Source organism: Galeopterus variegatus, unplaced genomic scaffold, assembly GCF_000696425.1.
Source record: "Galeopterus variegatus unplaced genomic scaffold, G_variegatus-3.0.2 Scaffold4825, whole genome shotgun sequence".
In the NCBI taxonomy this organism is placed as follows: domain Eukaryota; kingdom Metazoa; phylum Chordata; class Mammalia; order Dermoptera; family Cynocephalidae; genus Galeopterus; species Galeopterus variegatus.
This window is the reverse complement of record NW_007730936.1, coordinates 56534-75312: the sequence shown is the minus strand read 5'-3', so window position 1 is coordinate 75312 and position 18779 is coordinate 56534. Positions and strand designations below refer to the sequence as shown.

The 18779-nt window shown below is 39.6% G+C and overlaps 1 protein-coding gene across 1 annotated transcript in view; it reads left to right on the top strand.

The window, feature by feature from the left end:
- Positions 1-9372, top strand: part of KDELC2 (KDEL (Lys-Asp-Glu-Leu) containing 2) — a 20447-nt gene extending 11075 nt beyond the window's left edge. Inside the window, exons 3-8 of the mRNA XM_008588437.1 lie at positions 866-1152; positions 1653-1869; positions 3417-3613; positions 5084-5278; positions 7347-7451; positions 9247-9372. Of these exons, the coding sequence (XP_008586659.1) occupies positions 866-1152; positions 1653-1869; positions 3417-3613; positions 5084-5278; positions 7347-7451; positions 9247-9372 (1127 nt within the window). The remainder of the gene's footprint in view (positions 1-865; positions 1153-1652; positions 1870-3416; positions 3614-5083; positions 5279-7346; positions 7452-9246) is intronic.
- Positions 9373-18779: the final 9407 nt, after the last annotated feature.

Genomic DNA, 18779 nt, shown 5'->3' with positions numbered 1-18779 from the left:
AAAAAAAAAAAAAAAAAAAAAAAAAAAATTTTTTTTTTTTTTTTTTTTTTTTTTTTGTCTTTTTTCCATGTCCGGCAACGGATCGCAACCCTCAGTGTTGCCCCCGTACCGGACCGGGGACCGGCAACGGGATCGCAAACCTCGGTGTTGCTCCCGTGCCTCGCTCAGCCAGTGAGCGGGAACCGGTCTGTATGTGGGATCCGAACCCTCGGACGGGAGCGCCGCTGCGCTTCCCAAGCGGCGCACTATCCAGTGCGCCACCGGGCCGGCCCCAGAAATCATTTTTATATTAAAATAAGTATAGCTATATCTTGAATCAAGACATAAATTTTGCATAAATTCTTTTTTAAATGAGTCTTCAGAGAAGTTCTGTACTTATGGCTGGCCACTTAAATTACACTGCCACACCCTCCTGGGTTACACATTTCCTCTGAGATGTGCTGATGGAAGTGATTTTAAGGGCTCAGAGGAGGAGACCCCAACTTGTCTTAAAAAATCACAACCCCTACTACACTTTAATGCCTGAAAATTAATACATTCTTTTTTTCCTTGTTAAAAGATAAGTTGTTTTATGTTCGTCAGCCATTTATACCTCACTAGAAATGAATTTATCAGTTAATTGTCTGCGAGTAAGATAGACTAGGAGAGGGCATGTGCTATGCTAGGTTACCCAGGGTGATATGAAAAGGACACAGAAAGTAGAATCTTAGGACCCCGACATAATTACAATCACCACCGTTTTGACTAGGGAAGATTATCTCTGTCTGGATAATCTTATAATTCACCAAGCAGGGGCAGAAACAACTCCCCATGTTATGGTGCTTCTTAATGGAGTGTGGCATTGTACATATTTTTTCTTCCTTAGGTCCAGTGTACCATGAGTTCTGTGACTGTCCAGAAGAGGATCCTCAGGCCTGGCAGAAAACTCTTTCTTGTCCAACCGAAGAACCACAGATTGCAAAAGACTTTGCTTCCTTCCCCAGCATTAATCTCCAACAGATGCTAAATGAAGTCCCCAAAAGGTTTGGGGACGAGAGGGGTGCCATTGTTCATTACACGATCCTTGATAACCTCATTTACCGGAGATCTTTAGGGAAATACACAGACTTCAAAATGTTCTCTGATGAGATTTTGCTGTCACTGGCAAGAAAGGTATGAGAATAAATTAATTGATTCCAAAAATAGTAAAATTTAATTATTTAGTTGTCACATTTAAATGCTTAAAATTATAATGGCAAAGGATGAAAATGGATTTCAAGCTCAGAAGTGTGCTTCTAAGATGTTTACCACTTGTGTGCTCATAAGTCCTCCACCTTTGTGGAGCTCACTTTCTTGGAAGATTTAAATTAATTGGCTAGAGACCCCCTCCGAGGTAAGTAAGCCATACAAGGCACTCCCAAGGTTTCTGTGAACTCCCAGATGTTTACAGCTTCTAGGTCACTTCTTTACATTCTCTGTTTCTGCTAAATACTCCTCCCATTCAGATTTCACCTTCTGCAGCTGTTTTCTTCTCTTTACCTCAAAATGACTTGAACTTAGAACACATGTAGTCAGTTCTTTCTGAAATATTTAATAAAGCCAAAGAACTGTAGTATTTAGTACCAAAGACAGAGGTTTTTCCAGCACTGTTAATTATACTTCTGTTTATTTAGGTCCTTCTCCCAGATTTAGAACTTTACGTTAATCTTGGAGACTGGCCCTTGGAGCATCGAAAAGTCAATGAAACCCCTGGCCCTATACCTATCATTTCATGGTGCGGCTCTCTGGATTCAAGAGATGTTATCCTTCCAACATATGACATCACGCACTCCACACTTGAAGGAATGAGGGGTGTTACAAGTGATCTCCTTTCTATTCAAGGAAATACAGGTAAATTAAGGTTAATTCTCTAAGAAAAAGTTTAGAGGCAAAAAAGGTGAAGGGTATGTTCAGTCAGAGAGAGTAAATGTATATGAGGGTACTTCAAAAGGTCCATGGAAAAAATGGAATTAAAAGATGATATGAATCTTTCCATGAACTTTTTGAAGACCTCTAGCATATTTAAATAACCATTCTTCTTATTTTATAACCAAGAAAAGAGAAAAACAGCACCCTAAATGCTGAAGTGGTTTGTTTAGCATCTTCTAACCCTACCTTAACTGAGTCTCCTTTGAGTTGGTCACTTGCAAATACAATTTGAAAATATGTATTTGGTGAAGTTGCCACTTAACATAATTTTGACTCCAATGCCTTTATGTTACCAGATGAGAGAATTTTGAAAATTAAAAATTATAAGCAAATAGAATTGTGATAGTAATATAATTTTAATATTACTACTTCCAACACTTTGTAAGGAATTCTTCCTTTCCTTTTTCTGCCTCTCTTGTTCCTTTAAAATCTGAATTCCTTTCTCCCTGATTGATGGCCTTAGATTTATGATATAACACAACTTTTTATTAAACCAAACTGTATGGGCAGAAAAAGCCCTGCCTTGTCTTTATAGCCTCTATTTCTGGTTATAGTGGTTTGGTGGACTTATTTGGTAGACAAGATCAGGGACTTTTTGTAAACTATCTAAAGATAACATGAAATGAAAACTGACCTACTTTTAATTTGATAACAGTGAATTCCTGAAAAGTGTGCTAAAATAATAGATATTGACTGCCTCCAGTTTCTATGCCTCATGATTTATCCTTTCAAACATTGACAGGTATTAAATCAATGACATCTTTCTTTAGAATAATAGAAATAAATTTAAATTAATTCTTCTAGACTATTTCCCTTCCAGGAAAGAGTGGATATAAATATATGTATACAGTTGAGTTTTATATACATATATATATATATATATATATATTTGCATCTAACAGCATATTAGAAAAAGTCTTCCCTGTATTCAAAATTCTGAGCAACCTAAGGATTAAAGATTTATGAGTATTACTTATGTAGGTTTTTTTGGTGACCCTGTCTAAGAACAAAGCCTAGGTCATATGTGGTTATGAAACACAAAAGATGGAAGAAGTTAATGCAGTGGGCCAAGTCACTGAATCTCTTTTTGCTTCGAACTTGGTCCAACATTTACTTTGGATATTACTTTGGGCATTTCCTAGGGTTGTACAACAGACAACACCAATATTTGTGTGAGCTCTCATAGCGGACAAAAGGGTAAAGTTACAGCATTCTTTTATATAATACAGCAAATAAATAAATAATAAAAAAATAAATAGACTGTTCTGAAAGTCTAAACTTGAAAGTATCTCTGGCAAGTTGAGACTCAATCCCATTTTTTTTGGAAATAGCATCTACTTTAAAAGATAAGTTGATGATAAAAGAGCTTTAATATCTTAAATGACAATGTTAGATTAAAGATGATATACTTACCATATAAAAAGTCAAGTTCATAATCATAGTTTGTTTTTATGGTCTCAAACTTCTAGGGCCTTCCTGGATCAATAAAACAGAGAAAGCTTTCTTCAGAGGTAGAGATAGCCGAGAGGAAAGGCTCCAGTTGGTACAGCTGTCCAAAGAAAATCCACAACTACTAGATGCAGGAATTACAGGATATTTCTTTTTCCAAGAAAAAGAAAAAGAGCTTGGAAAAGCCAAGTTGACAGGTTTCTTTGATTTCTTCAAGGTATGCATTTGAATCTTCCTGTATGGATATGAAGTGATAAACTTACGTTAAAAGTCTACCTGATAGGTGGGCTTAGGCAAATTTCTCCTCTTTTGTGAACTGACACACTTTCACACTTTCTTATCAGACACAAAGAATTACAAAACTCATTGTGGTTTCCTTTTTTTGTCTTTAATTTTGTCTACCAAATAGCTCAAAACTATACTTAATGCTCAAAATAGGAATATAGGATTAATCTGGGGTTTTGATGTATTTATTTATCTTTTCTCTTTTTTGTATTTATTTTAATAAGCTGGGAATATAAATGTCTTTTACATGAAGTGATCTCATGTCTTTTGTAAAAAGATTATAAATTCCATGTATGTAAAAGAGGAGCTGGAATTGGAGTTCAAGTCCTGCCTCTGCCACTAACTGTGGGACCTTCGTCTCTGAGTGTCTGGATTCTAAACACATGAGATACCTAGCTCCTTCAGAACATTATCATGAGGCTCAAAGGAGATAGAGATGTGAACAATGTGACAAAATCTGACTGGCTAGAAAACTCCTTGGTACCAATTATTTAAGAAATAGTTAGAGCTGGCTGGTTAGCTCACTTGGTGTGGAGTGTGGTGGTGATAACACCAAGGTCAAGGGTTCAGATCCCTTTACCCTCCATCTGCCAAAATAATAAAAAAAAAAAAAAATGAAAGAAATAATGACCAGATCTGGAAGTATATCCTCTTCATCTCAGTGTGATATAATGAAAAGAACAGGGGACTTGGACTCAGAGAATAGGGGTTTATATATTCCTCTGCACACCAGTTTTCTCTTTTATAAAAAAAAAAGGGGGAGAGGAGTTAAAATACCTGTTTCACATTGCTTTATAATTGAATGAGGTTTAATGTCTATGAAAAGAGCTTTTGAAATGTAAGTCAACGTCTATTAATCCAACAGATATGCAAAAAAAATACCTACTGTGTTGCTGGCATCTTGCACAAGTCCTTAAAATTCTCCAGATTTCTGTCTCAACTCTAAAACTGTAAAATAGAGATAGTGCCTTCCTGTTTCATAGGTTGAGTATAAAGAACAAATAATATTATGGAAAAATGAAAGTGTAAATTTTTATCAGTACTCATCTTGAATAAAGATAGAACTTTCAAAAATAGTTTTCCTACCTGGTTACAGAAATCGGGAGTCTCCATTACACAGACATAATTGGAAGAGGTATTCATTCCTATTTCCAAAAATTATTTATTATCTTATCTTTAAATGCATTGTATGTCTTAAAATTGATCTGCTAAAGGCTGTTTATGATTTTAATACAAAAAGAAACATAAGTTATAAAATAAAACTGTGAAACACAAAAGTCGGAAAATGGAAAGTAATTCCTTTGTATTTAGCATTACAGAGTTGATGAGAAGCAGAAGTGAAGCAAATGACTGCTTAAAAAATAAAAGCTTTGTTTGTTTATGTTTGTTTTTAACCTTCCAGTACAAGTATCAAGTGAATGTGGATGGGACCGTGGCTGCTTATAGATACCCTTATCTCATGCTGGGCGACAGTCTGGTTCTGAAGCAGGACTCACCTTATTATGAACATTTCTACGGGGCACTGAAGGCTTGGAAACATTATGTTCCAATTAAAAGAAATCTTAGTGATTTACTAGAGAAAATTAAATGGGCCAAGGTACACTTCCTGCAATTTTCATTTCTTTAGGGAATAACAAACTCACCAGTATTAGTTACATGAGTTCTATCCAACACAGTTTATTTTTGTTGTTGTTGTTGAAATATATTGATTATACATATTTACAAGGTACAGAGTTATATTTCAATACATGTATATGATGTGTGATGACCAAATCAGGGTAATTAGCATATTCATCATCAGTGCAAAACTTAAACATCTCTTTGTGATGTGGACATTGGATCTCCTCTCCTAGCTGTTTGATTGCGTGCAGTAAATTATTGTTAATTATAGATGCCTAGCTCAACTATACACCAATAGAACTTATTTTTCCTATCTAGCTGTAATTTTGTGTCCTTTAACCAACCTCCCACTATCCCCTCTCTCCTCCCCTTTCCTGCCTCTAGTAACCACAGTTCTACTGTCTCTTCCTAAAAGTTCAGTTTTATTTGTTTATTTATTTATTTTAGCTCCCACATACGAGAACACGTGGTATTTCTGTTTCTGTGCCTGGCTTATTTCATTTAATATAGTTTTCTCCAAGCTTATCTGTGCTGCTGCGAATGGCAGTATTTCATTCTTTTTTAAGGCTGAGCAGTGTACATTATTTGTGTACATATATCACATTTTCTTTATCCCATATCTGTCAGATATTTAGGTTCATTCTATATCTCAGCTATTATGAACACAAGGCAATTTAATTTGACATAATGGAATCAAAAGAAATGTTATTTTCTGAAATTCTTGTTCCCTTGAAATATCTAAAGAATCAACATCAGAATTGTTTTGTATAACCTCTATCAATATTTTCAAGGATTTTTTGAAGATTTGTAGTCCAGTGTTAAATAGAATATAGATTTTCTGGGGCCGGCCCGGTGGCGCACTGGAGAGTGCGCCGCTTGGGAGCGCGGCGGCGCTCCCGCCGAGGGTTCGGATCCCATGTGGAGACCGGTTCCTGCTCACTGGCTGAGCGCGGTGCGGGCGCAACACCGAGGGTTGCGATCCCGTTGCCGGTCCCCGCTACGGGCGCGACACCGAGGGTTGCAATCCCGTTACTGGTCAGTAAAAAAGACAAAAAGGTAAAAAAAAAAAAAAAGAATATAGATTTTCTAAATGAATCGTACTTATACACACAAACAAGAACACAGGAAATGCAAATTACAGATTGAAAAGACCACAGAGTTAAAGTACTTTATGCACAAGAAAACATTTAAGGCAATTATGGTACACTTTTCTTTTTCTCAGTTAGAAAAAAGGCACAAGTTCTTAACAAATGCATGTTATACAACATCCCAAGAATCACAAGTTTCCTGAAAAGGAAAATTATTAAAAAATTATTGTGTTTTATTATAAAACTATTAAAATTTACCCTTCCATTATAAGTCTTTATTCTAAGTTTTTAAGAAGCAATATATGGTTATGGAAATAACTGTGTGCCTGAGGCACAATCTTTTTTTGTGGCCCTTTATAAGAGCCAGAATTGCTTGCAAATGGCTTTTCCTGTGGACAGCATGGTAGAATATTAACTATTTTCCAAAAGTATAATTAGGAACACTGACTATTCCTGTTACTGAAGGAACAGACTGTGGATACTAATGACTGAATTTTTTGATTATAACAACAATATAGTCTTTTATAACTACCATTACAACTTTTGGGCTCTAACTGCATATCTAAATGGAGCTTTTAAAAGATGTTATAACATGAAAACTGATTCATTCTGCTCTCATGGAGAGAGGGCTAGGCTGGGGACACAGATGATGAATACCAAACTTATTTCCTGGACAGCTAGGAAAGTACCAAGATAGTCACAGTAAAGGCTGCATGTAGGTTGATGCACTGTGGGGGACTGAGAATTGGGGTCCAAACGTGTGTTCATTTCTCTTTAACAGAGATGTCTAGGAAAGTACTCTATTTTCATAGCCTCATCCTTAAGTTACATTTCCATGATCTTCCTTCTCTCCCATACTGTTCACATTCAACCCCACATCTGTCTCACCTCACACTCACCCCTAGTTTTCATTGTAAGTTGCAGGAGTAATTTTCATTCTTTTTTTTAATCTTTCAGGAAAATGATGAAGAAGCCAAGAAGATTGCAAAAGAAGGGCAGTTGACGGCTAGGGACCTACTACAGCCGCACAGGCTTTACTGTTACTATTACAGCGTACTACAGGTCAGTTCAGAGTGTCTATCCTGCTGGGTCAGGTGTCCTCAGATCACGTGCTGGGCCCGAGCCCCTTGTGCTGTGTTTCCTGAAGGACTCAGAGATCAGCCTATGGCCTGGCTGGCTAAGCCCAGGAACCAGTCGATGGAATGATAGAACCAGTGCTAAGTCCCTTTGTGACCTCCATAATTTTTTTTATATCCATTCGTTATTATGAAAAACAATACTTAGAGCCCTTACAAATATCGATTAGAAGCTCCTCCCATCTTGTCAGTGCTCTCTTTTATTAGATGCCTTGTGGAATTCCTAGTATAGGTAATTTCTCTAAAACTCAGAGATCAACATCTTTCCTCATCTGGAAAATAAGAGGATTGGGCTGGAGATGGTTAATGTCTCTTCTCAAAATGTTGCCTCCTTGTTCTTGCTATTGAAGATCCATGCCCTTGCTATCACAGAACAGGGCAGAAAGTAAATATTTAGCTTGCTACAAAAATCAATCAGGCAAATAAAAAATATTTATAATAGTTCTAATATGTTAGGGCTGAATTCCGAAGTGCAAGTGTTTATTGGGAATCTGAGGATTGGTCCTTTGAGTAACTGCCTTGTGTTTTACTCAGTAAAAATCTGGCTAGGAAGAAAAAAATAGGAAATCATGTTTTTGTTTTTAACCTAAGCTTTTTTTTTCTATGGACAGAATAAAAGTAAATTTCCTGAGATGCCTTTGGATACTACCCTTATAGAAAAATAAAAGTGATAAATTACACCATTTACTAGAAGCAGTTCTTCCTTTCCTTAAATGGGTTTATCCCCTCTGCTGGCCTAACTTTAATTTTAATAGTAGGTGTTTCTGGGGCCGGCCCGGTGGCGCACTGCTATAGTGCACCGCTTGGGAGTGTGGTGGCGCTCCCGCCGAGGGTTCGGATCCCACATACAGACCGGTTCCCGCTCACTGGCTGAGCGAGGCGCGGGAGCAACACTGAGGGTTGCGATCCCGTTGCCGGTCCCGGTCCGGTACGGGGGCGACACTGAGGGTTGCGATCCGTTGCCGGACACGGAAAAAGACAAAAAGGAAAAAATAGTAGGTGTTTCTCTCTTAAAATATTAATTAGCCTCACTAACTCATGTCAGCATTTGGTTGGGTTTGGCCTGGTACCAGGAACATACAGCTAAATGGACATGGAACCACGGACCTGAAATATCCAATTTATAGCAATATTTCAATCAGTGGCCAGTGTGGAGGAACATTTCACTGGCCTGTTACCATTTAAAAAATTTGACTACAGGCCTTAGGGAAGGAGGTGTGAGACTACCAGCTTTATTTTGAGATGCTTCCATCTTTGTTTGCTGGTTTGAGTAGTCAGTGAAGTTAATTATTCATTAACAAGTGGAGCATAAATGCTGAGGGCTGCTGTTTGTTTCAAGTAGGGACATTTGGCTTGGCATCCCTTTTGTAGAGGTTTCCTACCTACACATAAAATTGTGGACTGGGGCTGGCCAGTTAGTTCAGTTGGTTAGAGTGCAGCCTTGTAACACCAAGGTCACAGGTTCGGATCCCCATGCCAGTCAGCCACCAAAAAAAAAAAAAAAAAATTGTGGATTGGGGTTCCTTGCTAGATTATAAAATATTAGAGCAGTGCCTATAATAACTGAAGTTAAAATGTACTTTAGGACTGAAATAAGCCAGACCTGTGGTTTTAGAATGAAAATACACAGCAACTAGCAAGGATGGCATGATTGGGGGTGAAGAAGTCACTGGAATGAAGTATGGACTAATCCTTCAGTTGCCTTCAAACATATATTTCAGAAATATGCTGAGCGCCAGTCCAGCAAACCCGAAATACGTGATGGAATGGAACTTGTTCCTCAGCCAGAGGATAACACATCCATCTGCCAGTGCCACAGGAAAAAGCTTTTAAGAGAAGAGCTTTAAGTAAGCCCAGATTCATACTTTGGTGTTTGTCAGCTACGTCTCTACGAGAAGCCCTAAGATAGAATCTAAGCTGTGAAGAACAGTACAGAAGACTTTACCCAGTGGACCAGCTCTCTTGGTGGCTTTATTTTTTTTTTTTTTCCTTTTTGAGACCAGCCGCACCGCGCTCAGCCAGTGAGCGCTGTGAGCGCACTGGTCATCCCTATATAGGATCCAAACCCACGGCGGGAGTGCTACTGCGCTCCCAGCGCTGCACTCTCCGAGTGCGCCACAGCTTGGCCCTTGGTGGCTTTATATACTGTGGATGGATATAGCAGTATTTGAACAAGTATTACCAAATAATCTTTGGATATTAATTTCCTTTGAGTAAAAATTGCTATTATCAGCGTCACAATGACTCTAAAAAGAAAACTTGGGCATCACAGCAGATAGAGAGGCTTGCCAAAATAGAAATCACCCTTAATGAAACTGCTTACATCATATTTATTGGTTTATTTCTATACCTTGTTCACTTTCCCTCTTCCGCTTCCAACTGTGAAGAGAAAAATCTTTGTGTAGGGTTTGTTTGTTTATGTCCCCCTCACTGCATAATTTCTCCTGTTACAAGCTGCTTTTGTTTTTTGGTAATGGTGGCCTCCTCTTGGGAGGTCTGATGGGAATAATTAAGGAAGACTGGATGACTCTGCTATTAAAAGTAGCATGGACACTGTGGAGGGAATATTTTTTAAAGCACTGCTCATATCTTTTTAACTAAAATTTTATCAAGGCCTGAGACAAAATTAAGGAGCTATTGTGCCTTAAGCTAGTAATTCCCAATGTATCTGGGTTATATACCCATCAAGAACAACATAGTTATTAATGTAGATGAAGGTATCCTAAATGCATCATTTATTATCTATATAAAAATCTAGATAAAAGATAGCTGTAGTCAGGTTGGGATCTTTAATTCTTTCTAACCTTGAAAAGGGATTCTTGAAAATATTGAAAACCCCTACAACAAGCTTCAGGAATCCTGCTATCTTGGGTTTTGCTAATAAGGCTGCATCAGAGGCAAACACCCATTCCTCACTCCACCCTTCCTCTATTTCAGTCAGTTTCATTGCTAAGATTAAGACCTTGGAAATTTCCTTGCTTTTGAGGACAGGGTCAAGACTTACAACTCTCGTAGCCCAGAAATTCATTACATACTTCTTGTAGTGCCACCAATCTAAGATTTAGTTCACTAACATGCTCTAGAACAAGAGCTATCCACACTCCCAATTTAAAAATGTTTACTCCCCTGATTAAAATATTTACTTAATCTGAAAAACAATGTAATCACTTTAAAGCAGTCATATTTATTCTTTTTGAAGAACAATAAAAACACAGGATTTTTTTTTAACTAGACAAAAACAAAACCAAATTTCAGAACAGTGTAATGAAAGCCAAGTATCCAAGACAAACTCTAATACCCATCAATTGTTCAAAACCACAAGTGCACAAATATAAAATAAAGAGCAAGCTGTCCTGAGACTGTATCCTAATGAATCCACGTCTTACATATATTGTACAAAGAGTTTGGGGCTTGTCAGAACTGGGATTTTGGCAAGAAAAGTTGCTTTCCTCACACCTCTCTGTCCTCCAACCCTAGGTCCTGATGGCTAATGGCATTTTGTTAGAAATATCTTAAAATTTTAAAATTTTATAACTTGCTGCCAAACAGTTAAAAGCAAGATGAGACAAACCAGACAGCTTCAGGGAGTGGAATAGAAAAGATGTGCTGGAGAAATAAAGTGGAAAACCTCAAGAAATTCTATAGAGAGCAAGCAGCCTTAGTCTAGATAATCCTCCACCTCACTAACTCTGCCATAGACTTTAAAAAAAAAAACGGTTTTTTAAAAACTTTTTTTAAAAAAGTTTTCCATGAGAGTGTTCATTGAAAAACAAGTTACAGAACATGTAAAATGTAAAACCATTCATGTAAAAAAAAAAAGTGTATCCATGTGGTTGAAAGTTTGGAAGGAGATTCACCAAATCTGAGGAGAAGATGGAGAGACGGGAATTTTTACCTTTTGCTCTATACCTTTCCATAATATTTAAATTGTTTTTACTATACATATGAATATAAAGTTGTAAAATAAAGAAAAATGCCAACCTGGGAAAATAAATGCACAAAAGATATAAATAAGACAAGAAAACAGATATTTATATTTTTCATTATGCTGTTTTTAAATCTAAGTCTGGAATTTTATATGATAGGACATATTATATATATTTTTAAATAAAGTAAATGTCTAAATATAAATTTGAAAAAGACAAATTTTTTTAATTAAGAAAGAGGTTGTAACCACCTACAGGCCTGGTATTTCTGTAACTGAGGTGGTATAATTTTAATTCTATTATGTCTTCATGAATAAATGAACCAAAGCTTCTATCACCACCATTCAATCCCTAGTGGGCAGAAATCTAATATTAGAGAGAAGAATGTGGGCTAGACACCATTATTTTGAATTGATGGTGAAAATGTAAGAAGGATAGGCAGAGGACAAATGGTCTCCTGGCATAATAAGGCCAAGGAAGAAATATAAAGAAATATAAAGTTCTTGTTTGGAGGGAAAGGAAATCATCCTTGTGGTGGTGAGGTGTGTTTGACTTCAAATAGTTGACAAGAAAATTAGCCAGACCCTAGGGTAAAAATGATTCTTTTATGCACGGAATCACTGTTTATTGTTTCCCAACCACTACTGCCCCCAGCCCATTCCAACATCTTGTGGAGCTGTTCCAGACACAGATCAAAACCAAGTCTCTTCTAAACCAAGTACTCTGTAGAGTTGTGTGGAAGTGGGAGACGCTAACTTTAAACTGATACCTTACACTGAAACATTTCTTAGACAGAAGGAAGGTAAAAAACTGGGGTGTCTTTACTGTGTAGGAAGACAGCAAATCCTGGAAGTGGGCAGAAGTGGTGATAGCATATGTAGAGGGAAACAAGACAGCCAGAAGGGAGGGAAAGAGGGGAAGAGGGTTATTCATAAAAGAATATTTTTGCAAGACCCCCGTTCTGTTTTGTTTCCAACTGAGTGTACTTCAATGCAATTCTTATGCTAACCACCCATTAGCAGGAGACTCCACAAGTTTAAAGGCTCAGTCTTTTATAAGACTGCCCTTACACCAGCTGCAAGTGAGGTTCTCAGGCCACCTACACTTCTTTTTTTTTTTTTTTTTGTCTTTTGTCTTTTTCCGTGTCCGGCAACGGATCGCAACCCTCAGTGTTGCCCCCGTACCGGACCGGGGACCGGCAACGGGATTGCAACCCTCGGTGTTGCCCCCGCGCCTCGCTCAGCCAGCGAGCGGGAACCGGTCTGTATGTGGGATCCGAACCCTCAGGCGGGAGCGCCGCCGCGCTTCCCAAGCGGCGCACTATCCAGTGCACCACCGGGCCGGCCCTGGCCACCTACACTTCTGACCAACTGGCTAAAAATTCAGAGATTCCCATGACCCCCACCCCCCATTTGATGATTCACCAGAACAACTCACAAAACTCAGGTAAGCATAATGATTACAGTTTTAGTATAAAGGATATATATATAGGACAAGGTTGCTGAAAGTGACAACCCTCTAATCACGTGCTTGGTCTATCTGGTGATCATCCCTCACCTGAAGCCATCTAAGGGCCCACCACAAGTACCTCATTAGTATAACAAGAACACTCCTATCACTCAGGAAATTCAAAAGGTTTTTGCAGCCGTGCGCCAGGAATCAGAGACAAAGACCAGATATAGTCTTCATAATACCACAACACGCCTGAGGGCCTGGGAACTGAGGACCACCTAAGCCATGAGGCTTGTTGTAAGCGTATGAGGTAGCAATATTATCCCCACTCCAGAAGGTTTGGGACAAACACCTGACTGAGCCTCTCAGTAAAGATCTGCATTGACCAAATCCTATTTAATTTAGTGCAGGAGGGCCAGCCCATGGCTCCCTTGGGAGAGTGTGGTGCTGATAATGTAAGATCGGGCCGAAAGCACGAATCTTAACTTGATGGGAAGGCTCATCTCGCAAAGACCAGGAGGCACAGAGATCGATGCACAAGCAAGAGGTTTTTATTTCCGGCCTGCTGGAGGTCGCCCCGTTTTCAGGACAGGAGTGGCCCCGAGCTCTTAACTCAAGCATCTTTTATACAGTTTGGTAGGCAGGCTTTCGTAATAGGCTGGGTTGTATGCCGTTTATTGGCCACTTTAAGCAATTTTTAAAACCATTGGGCTTTTAGCTTTTGGCAGGCAAAGGAAAGACTGAGGTATTGACCAATGGTCCACCCCCCTCCGCTCTTTCCTCCCTTGGTTTCCAAAGATAAGGTGTCATGCTGTTCCTGCAATCAGGTGAGCATACTCCCTTCCTGGGACAGGGTGAACTTTGGGCTCTTTGGAAAGTCCCTTCCCCCTGGCAGCGGAAAGTCCTAATCTTCTGGCGACGGAAGGTCTTAAGCACCTGGTAATGGAAGGTCTTAAGTATCTGGTATTGTTTACCAAAAAGGTTGGGGGTTATCTCTACTTCCACAATAACACCAAGGCCATGGGTTCAGATCCCTATATAGTCATGGCCGGTTAGCTCTCTAGGGAGAGTGGTGCTGACAACACCAAGTCAAGGGTTAAGATCCCCTTACCAATCATCTTTAAAAAAAAAAAAAAAAAGTGGTCCTGATAATTTAGTACAGGGCATGTAGTAAATAGGCACAGAGTAAGCCTCCATCCATGGTTTCCAAGGGTTATTATCCACACCTTTATTGTTAACTAGTGGGCAGCCAGAAGTACCAAGCTTCAGATGACAAATGAACCAGCTAGAGAAACATGAAGATTGTTTGCCCTTGACACCTCACTCCATCTGCTCAACTTTCCTGTCCCCAAAGTATAATGAGAACCCTCCTGCCACCACCTGCATTACTAGTACCACTAGCACTGTAGCAATGGGATGGAAAAGGAAAGGACCTGCCACCTGATGGGAGCTAAATGTATCCTCCAAGAAAAATTCCTTGTCCTCTGCCCCACTTTTATATCATTTAAAATTGGGGTGTTTCACCAAGTGACTCCCTGATTTGGAATAATTTGGGGTGACATAAAGACTTGTAAAGGGAAAGCTATTACAACGAGATTCTGTTCTCATTGCCACAATGAAAGTTTTCTGTTCCCTCTAAACTCTACAACGGTTAAATGCAGGATCCAACTTAAATTTATGTATCTCGTCTGAGACCAAATGTAACAGAAAGTAGCCTGTAAAGTGCAAGTATCCAGGGCTGGCTGGTTAGCTCAGTTGGTTAGAGTGTGGTGTCATAACACCAAGGCTGAAGGTTCAGATCCCAACGTCAGCCACCAAAATAAAAATTAAAGTGCAAGTATCCAAGAGCAGGGGTCCTACAATGGCAAGCTTAGAGTTCACAAACGCAACTTCTCTAAGAATAGAGTGCTCAGTGATGTTCTAGAGCCCACTCCTACCAGCTCTCCATTGGACTTTTGCTCCCAGCTTCACATGTAAAGACATCACATTGGTCCCTTAACACTGACCATGGTGAGAGTATTTTCAGCACTGGAAATTGGCAAATTCTACAAATCAGAGATTGATTGATTACTGGAATTTTGTTTTTGAAAGAAGTTTACCAAGACATCAGTACCAACATTACATAATTCTTTTGCTAACATATTTATTTATTTATTTTTTTTTTTTTTTAAAAGATGACCGGTAAGGGGATCTTAACCCTTGACTTGGTGCTATCAGCACCACGCTCACCCAGTGAGCTAACCGGCCATCCGTATATAGGATCCGAACCCGTGGCCTTGGTGTTATCAGCACTGCACTCTCCCGAGTGAGCCACGGGCCGGCCCTTTTTGCTAACAAATTTAAATTGCCCTATAGAAAAGAGAGAATCCTGTGTCATTTAGCATATCAAAGCAGGAATAAAGGAAATTCTAATTCAGACCGATATGGGCCTTTATCTTGATTTTTGAACAATCATACACTGCTACTAGCATTGTGGATTGATAAGCCCCTCTTAAGAAAGCAACAGGGAAATCCTTAACAGGAGTCTTGCGGGTGAGGACAGATTTCTGTGCAAAGAATTATTTGAAGTGCCAGCTCCCTTCCCCCAGGCTCGTCAAACCTCAACAGGAGGATTGACGCCTGTTTAAAGGTCCCTACAGCTTCCTTCTGGCCACTGCAGGACTCTGACCTATGCCCCCTCCTCATGTGTGGCATTGTTTTCTACTACATGAGACATTTTTCACGATTTTAAAAGATTTCATGATCATATCCAAGGGGCAGTCTTGTCCACTGTTGGAGTTTGTCCCAGTGCCAAAGCAGCAGAGGAAAAAAATGTCATGTAATTGTGACTACTTTTCCCCTGCACTATGAATATTTCCCTTTCTCTCACACCAATTCATTTTGCTTCTTTATCTCTTGTCTTTACATGGTTTATAAAGAGAAATCTTTGTCTTCCAACTGGAAAGCAATAATGTTAATTTCATAAATATAGTACTACACATTGTATTATAATGATAAGAAAAAGGAGAGAAAAAGAAGAGGAAGAAAATGAGTGGACAGGACAACAGAGAGAAGGAAGGAAGAAAAAATTTCTATGAAACCACCCAGAAGTTCTTCTGCGTTCTCTTTCTTAGTAATTTAAGCTCATTTCTAGATTTAAGCTCATGCGTATAAATGAATAAACACCTGAGGGTTTTGAGCTTCAGTGATCCCTTGTGGCTACTTTAAAGAAAGATACCTTTTTCTTTTGAAGAATTCAAAGATTTCAACATGTAGGGGCCGGCCAGGTGGCGCACTGGATAAGTGCGCCGCTTGGGAAGCACAGCGGCGCTCCCGCCCGAGGGTTCGGATCCCACATACGGACCGGTTCCCGCTCACTGGCTGAGCGAAGCGCGGGGGCAACACCGAGGGTTGCAATCCCATTGCTGGTCCCCGGTCCGGTACGGGGGCAACACTGAGGGTTGCGATCCGTTGCCGGACACAGAAAAAAAAAAAAGACAAAAAAAAAAAGATTTCAACATGTATTAGAACCATAAGAAAGTCTGAGCCTAAGTAGAAATTACATAAAGAATACTCAAATAGTAACTATTGTAATTTTTTTTTAGTAATTCAGACAGCGACTTCATTACAAATAGCTTTTTAAAAAAAGGAATATATAAACAAGGTAGTATACCTTAAACGTGTTTTTATATTTCATTCTCTACAATTAGAAAATTTTGTTCTGAATTATTTACTGGCTTAGTTTTGTAGTTTTTTAATTTTAATTTTTAAAATTGTGGTAAAATATACACAAATGTACCATTCTAGTCACTTGTAAATATACATTTCAGTGGCATTAAGTACATTCATGTTGTGTTGTTTTGAATTTATATTTTTAAACTAGATTAAAAGTTAAGTACCAGTATACATAATGCTTCCATGACTATACTTTTATAGGTTTGTTTTTTTTTGTCTTTTTCCGTGTCTGCAACGGATCGCAACCCTCAGTGTCGCCCCTGTACCGGACCAGGACTGGCAACGGGATCGCAACCCTCGGCGTTGCCCCCGCGCCTCGCTCAGCCAGTGAGCGGGAACCGGTCTGTATGTGGGATCCGAACCCTCGGGCGGGAGCGCTGCTGCGCTTCCCAAGCGGCGCACTAGCGCAGTGCGCCACTGGGCCGGCCCCCTTTTATAGTTTATTATTCATAGCTATTGTATATTAATTCATCAAGGTAACTACATGAAAGGGAACTAAAACTCAGCCCCCTGCTTCTTATGATTGTGATAATGATTTTTCTTTTCTTTTTTTTTGGCGGCTGGCCGGTATGGGGATCCAAAACCTTGGGCTTGGTATTATAACACCACACTGACAAACTGTGTTAACCTGCCAGCCTGTGATAATGACTTTAAAGAACTCTGGAAGCTCAGTGAGTCACTGAATTAGCCTACAGGGAATTTCTTCTGTGCAGATGTTTCTATTATATTAGGAAATTTTTCTTCGGGTGTTTTTTCCCCCTAGACGTTCTTATATCCTTGAGCATAGAAGGGAAATAGTAGAATTGGGCAGTTGTGAAAATATTTTGCGATAATTCGTGACTAACTAAAGCATGCCAAAGCATCAGATATTCACAATTCAAGCAACCGAACTTGCTTTAGATACGCAGTACTTTTATAATTTAAGGTTATTTGAAAACCCTAGGAAGTCATCTGTTTTCACTTAAAAACTGGTTTAGGCTTTACCAGCTAAAGAGCTAAATTTAGAAATAGCATGGGACTGCAGTCACGTGTCAGTCTCTGACTTTGATCAAGATCTGTCAATTCGCTAGAAGGATCAGTTTTCTTATTTACAAATGAATAAATTAATCAAATAGAAAAGATCTCATTATATTTCTCTGACATCTTTAAGGTCCTTGATTGAAGTGGCTGGACTTTATAATACACTAAGCCCAACTTCGCAGACACTTTGGGTCCTCTTCCAAAATCTTTTGCCTCAGAGCCATTGACAACGGCAGTGCGAATTTCTGACACGACCAACGCTCTACGTACGCTTTCCTTTTGGATCCCCGGGCTCGTGGAGGTCTGGGTGGAGGAAAGCTCGGGACCGAGGGGCGGGGCCTGGAGGCGGGGCTAAGGGGGCGGGGGGACGGAACTAGATTTTCGTCATTTCCGCCTACGACGTTACCAAAGAAACAAGTGGAACCGGGCCAGCGTCAATTGGCAGGTGAAGGGAATGGTGTCCCCGCCCTCTCAGCCGGTACCACGCCTGTTCCCCTCGTCTCTGTGGCCACTGGCCTGAGCCTTCACTGCTTCAGGGCCCTAAAGTCCCTATCCCCTTGATGTCCTTGCCCCTCCATTCCTCGTAAGGACGTTTCTTCCCTCTGAAGCCCCCCGCTAGGCCTCCCGCCTCCAGTTTATAATCTCCCCGGGATTAACCCCTTCCGCGGCGCTTCCTTGCCTTGCCGTTGGTGAAATTGCGTGGATCTGCTTGAAAAGCCCTCCCTGTCCATCCTGCGCGCTGTCAGACCCCCACTCACTACTTCGTTCTTCTTCCGGCGGAGGAGGAAATACTTGTTCAACTACTTCACATTTTTTTCTGGACTTTTTTTTTCTGTTCGACTCATGATATGGTTTTACGTTTTGTCGTTTAACTATTAAGAGGTGAAAAAGGGAAAGGCGTTTTTAAGGAGCAGGTTAAGTAGTTGTCTATCCCCTTAATAGGAAGGACAACAGGTAAAAAGGAAAAGCAAAATTTCGAAACTGATCAAGAGCATGAAACACGTTTATCAATAAAATTTAGTACAGGAGTTAAGATAGGAAGTATGGGTTCTGATCCCAGCAAGTTATTTCACATCTTTTAAAGTAAGTGAAAAGGAGAAGCCAAATACATCTTATGGGCTTTTTCTCCCAAGGTCTAAAGG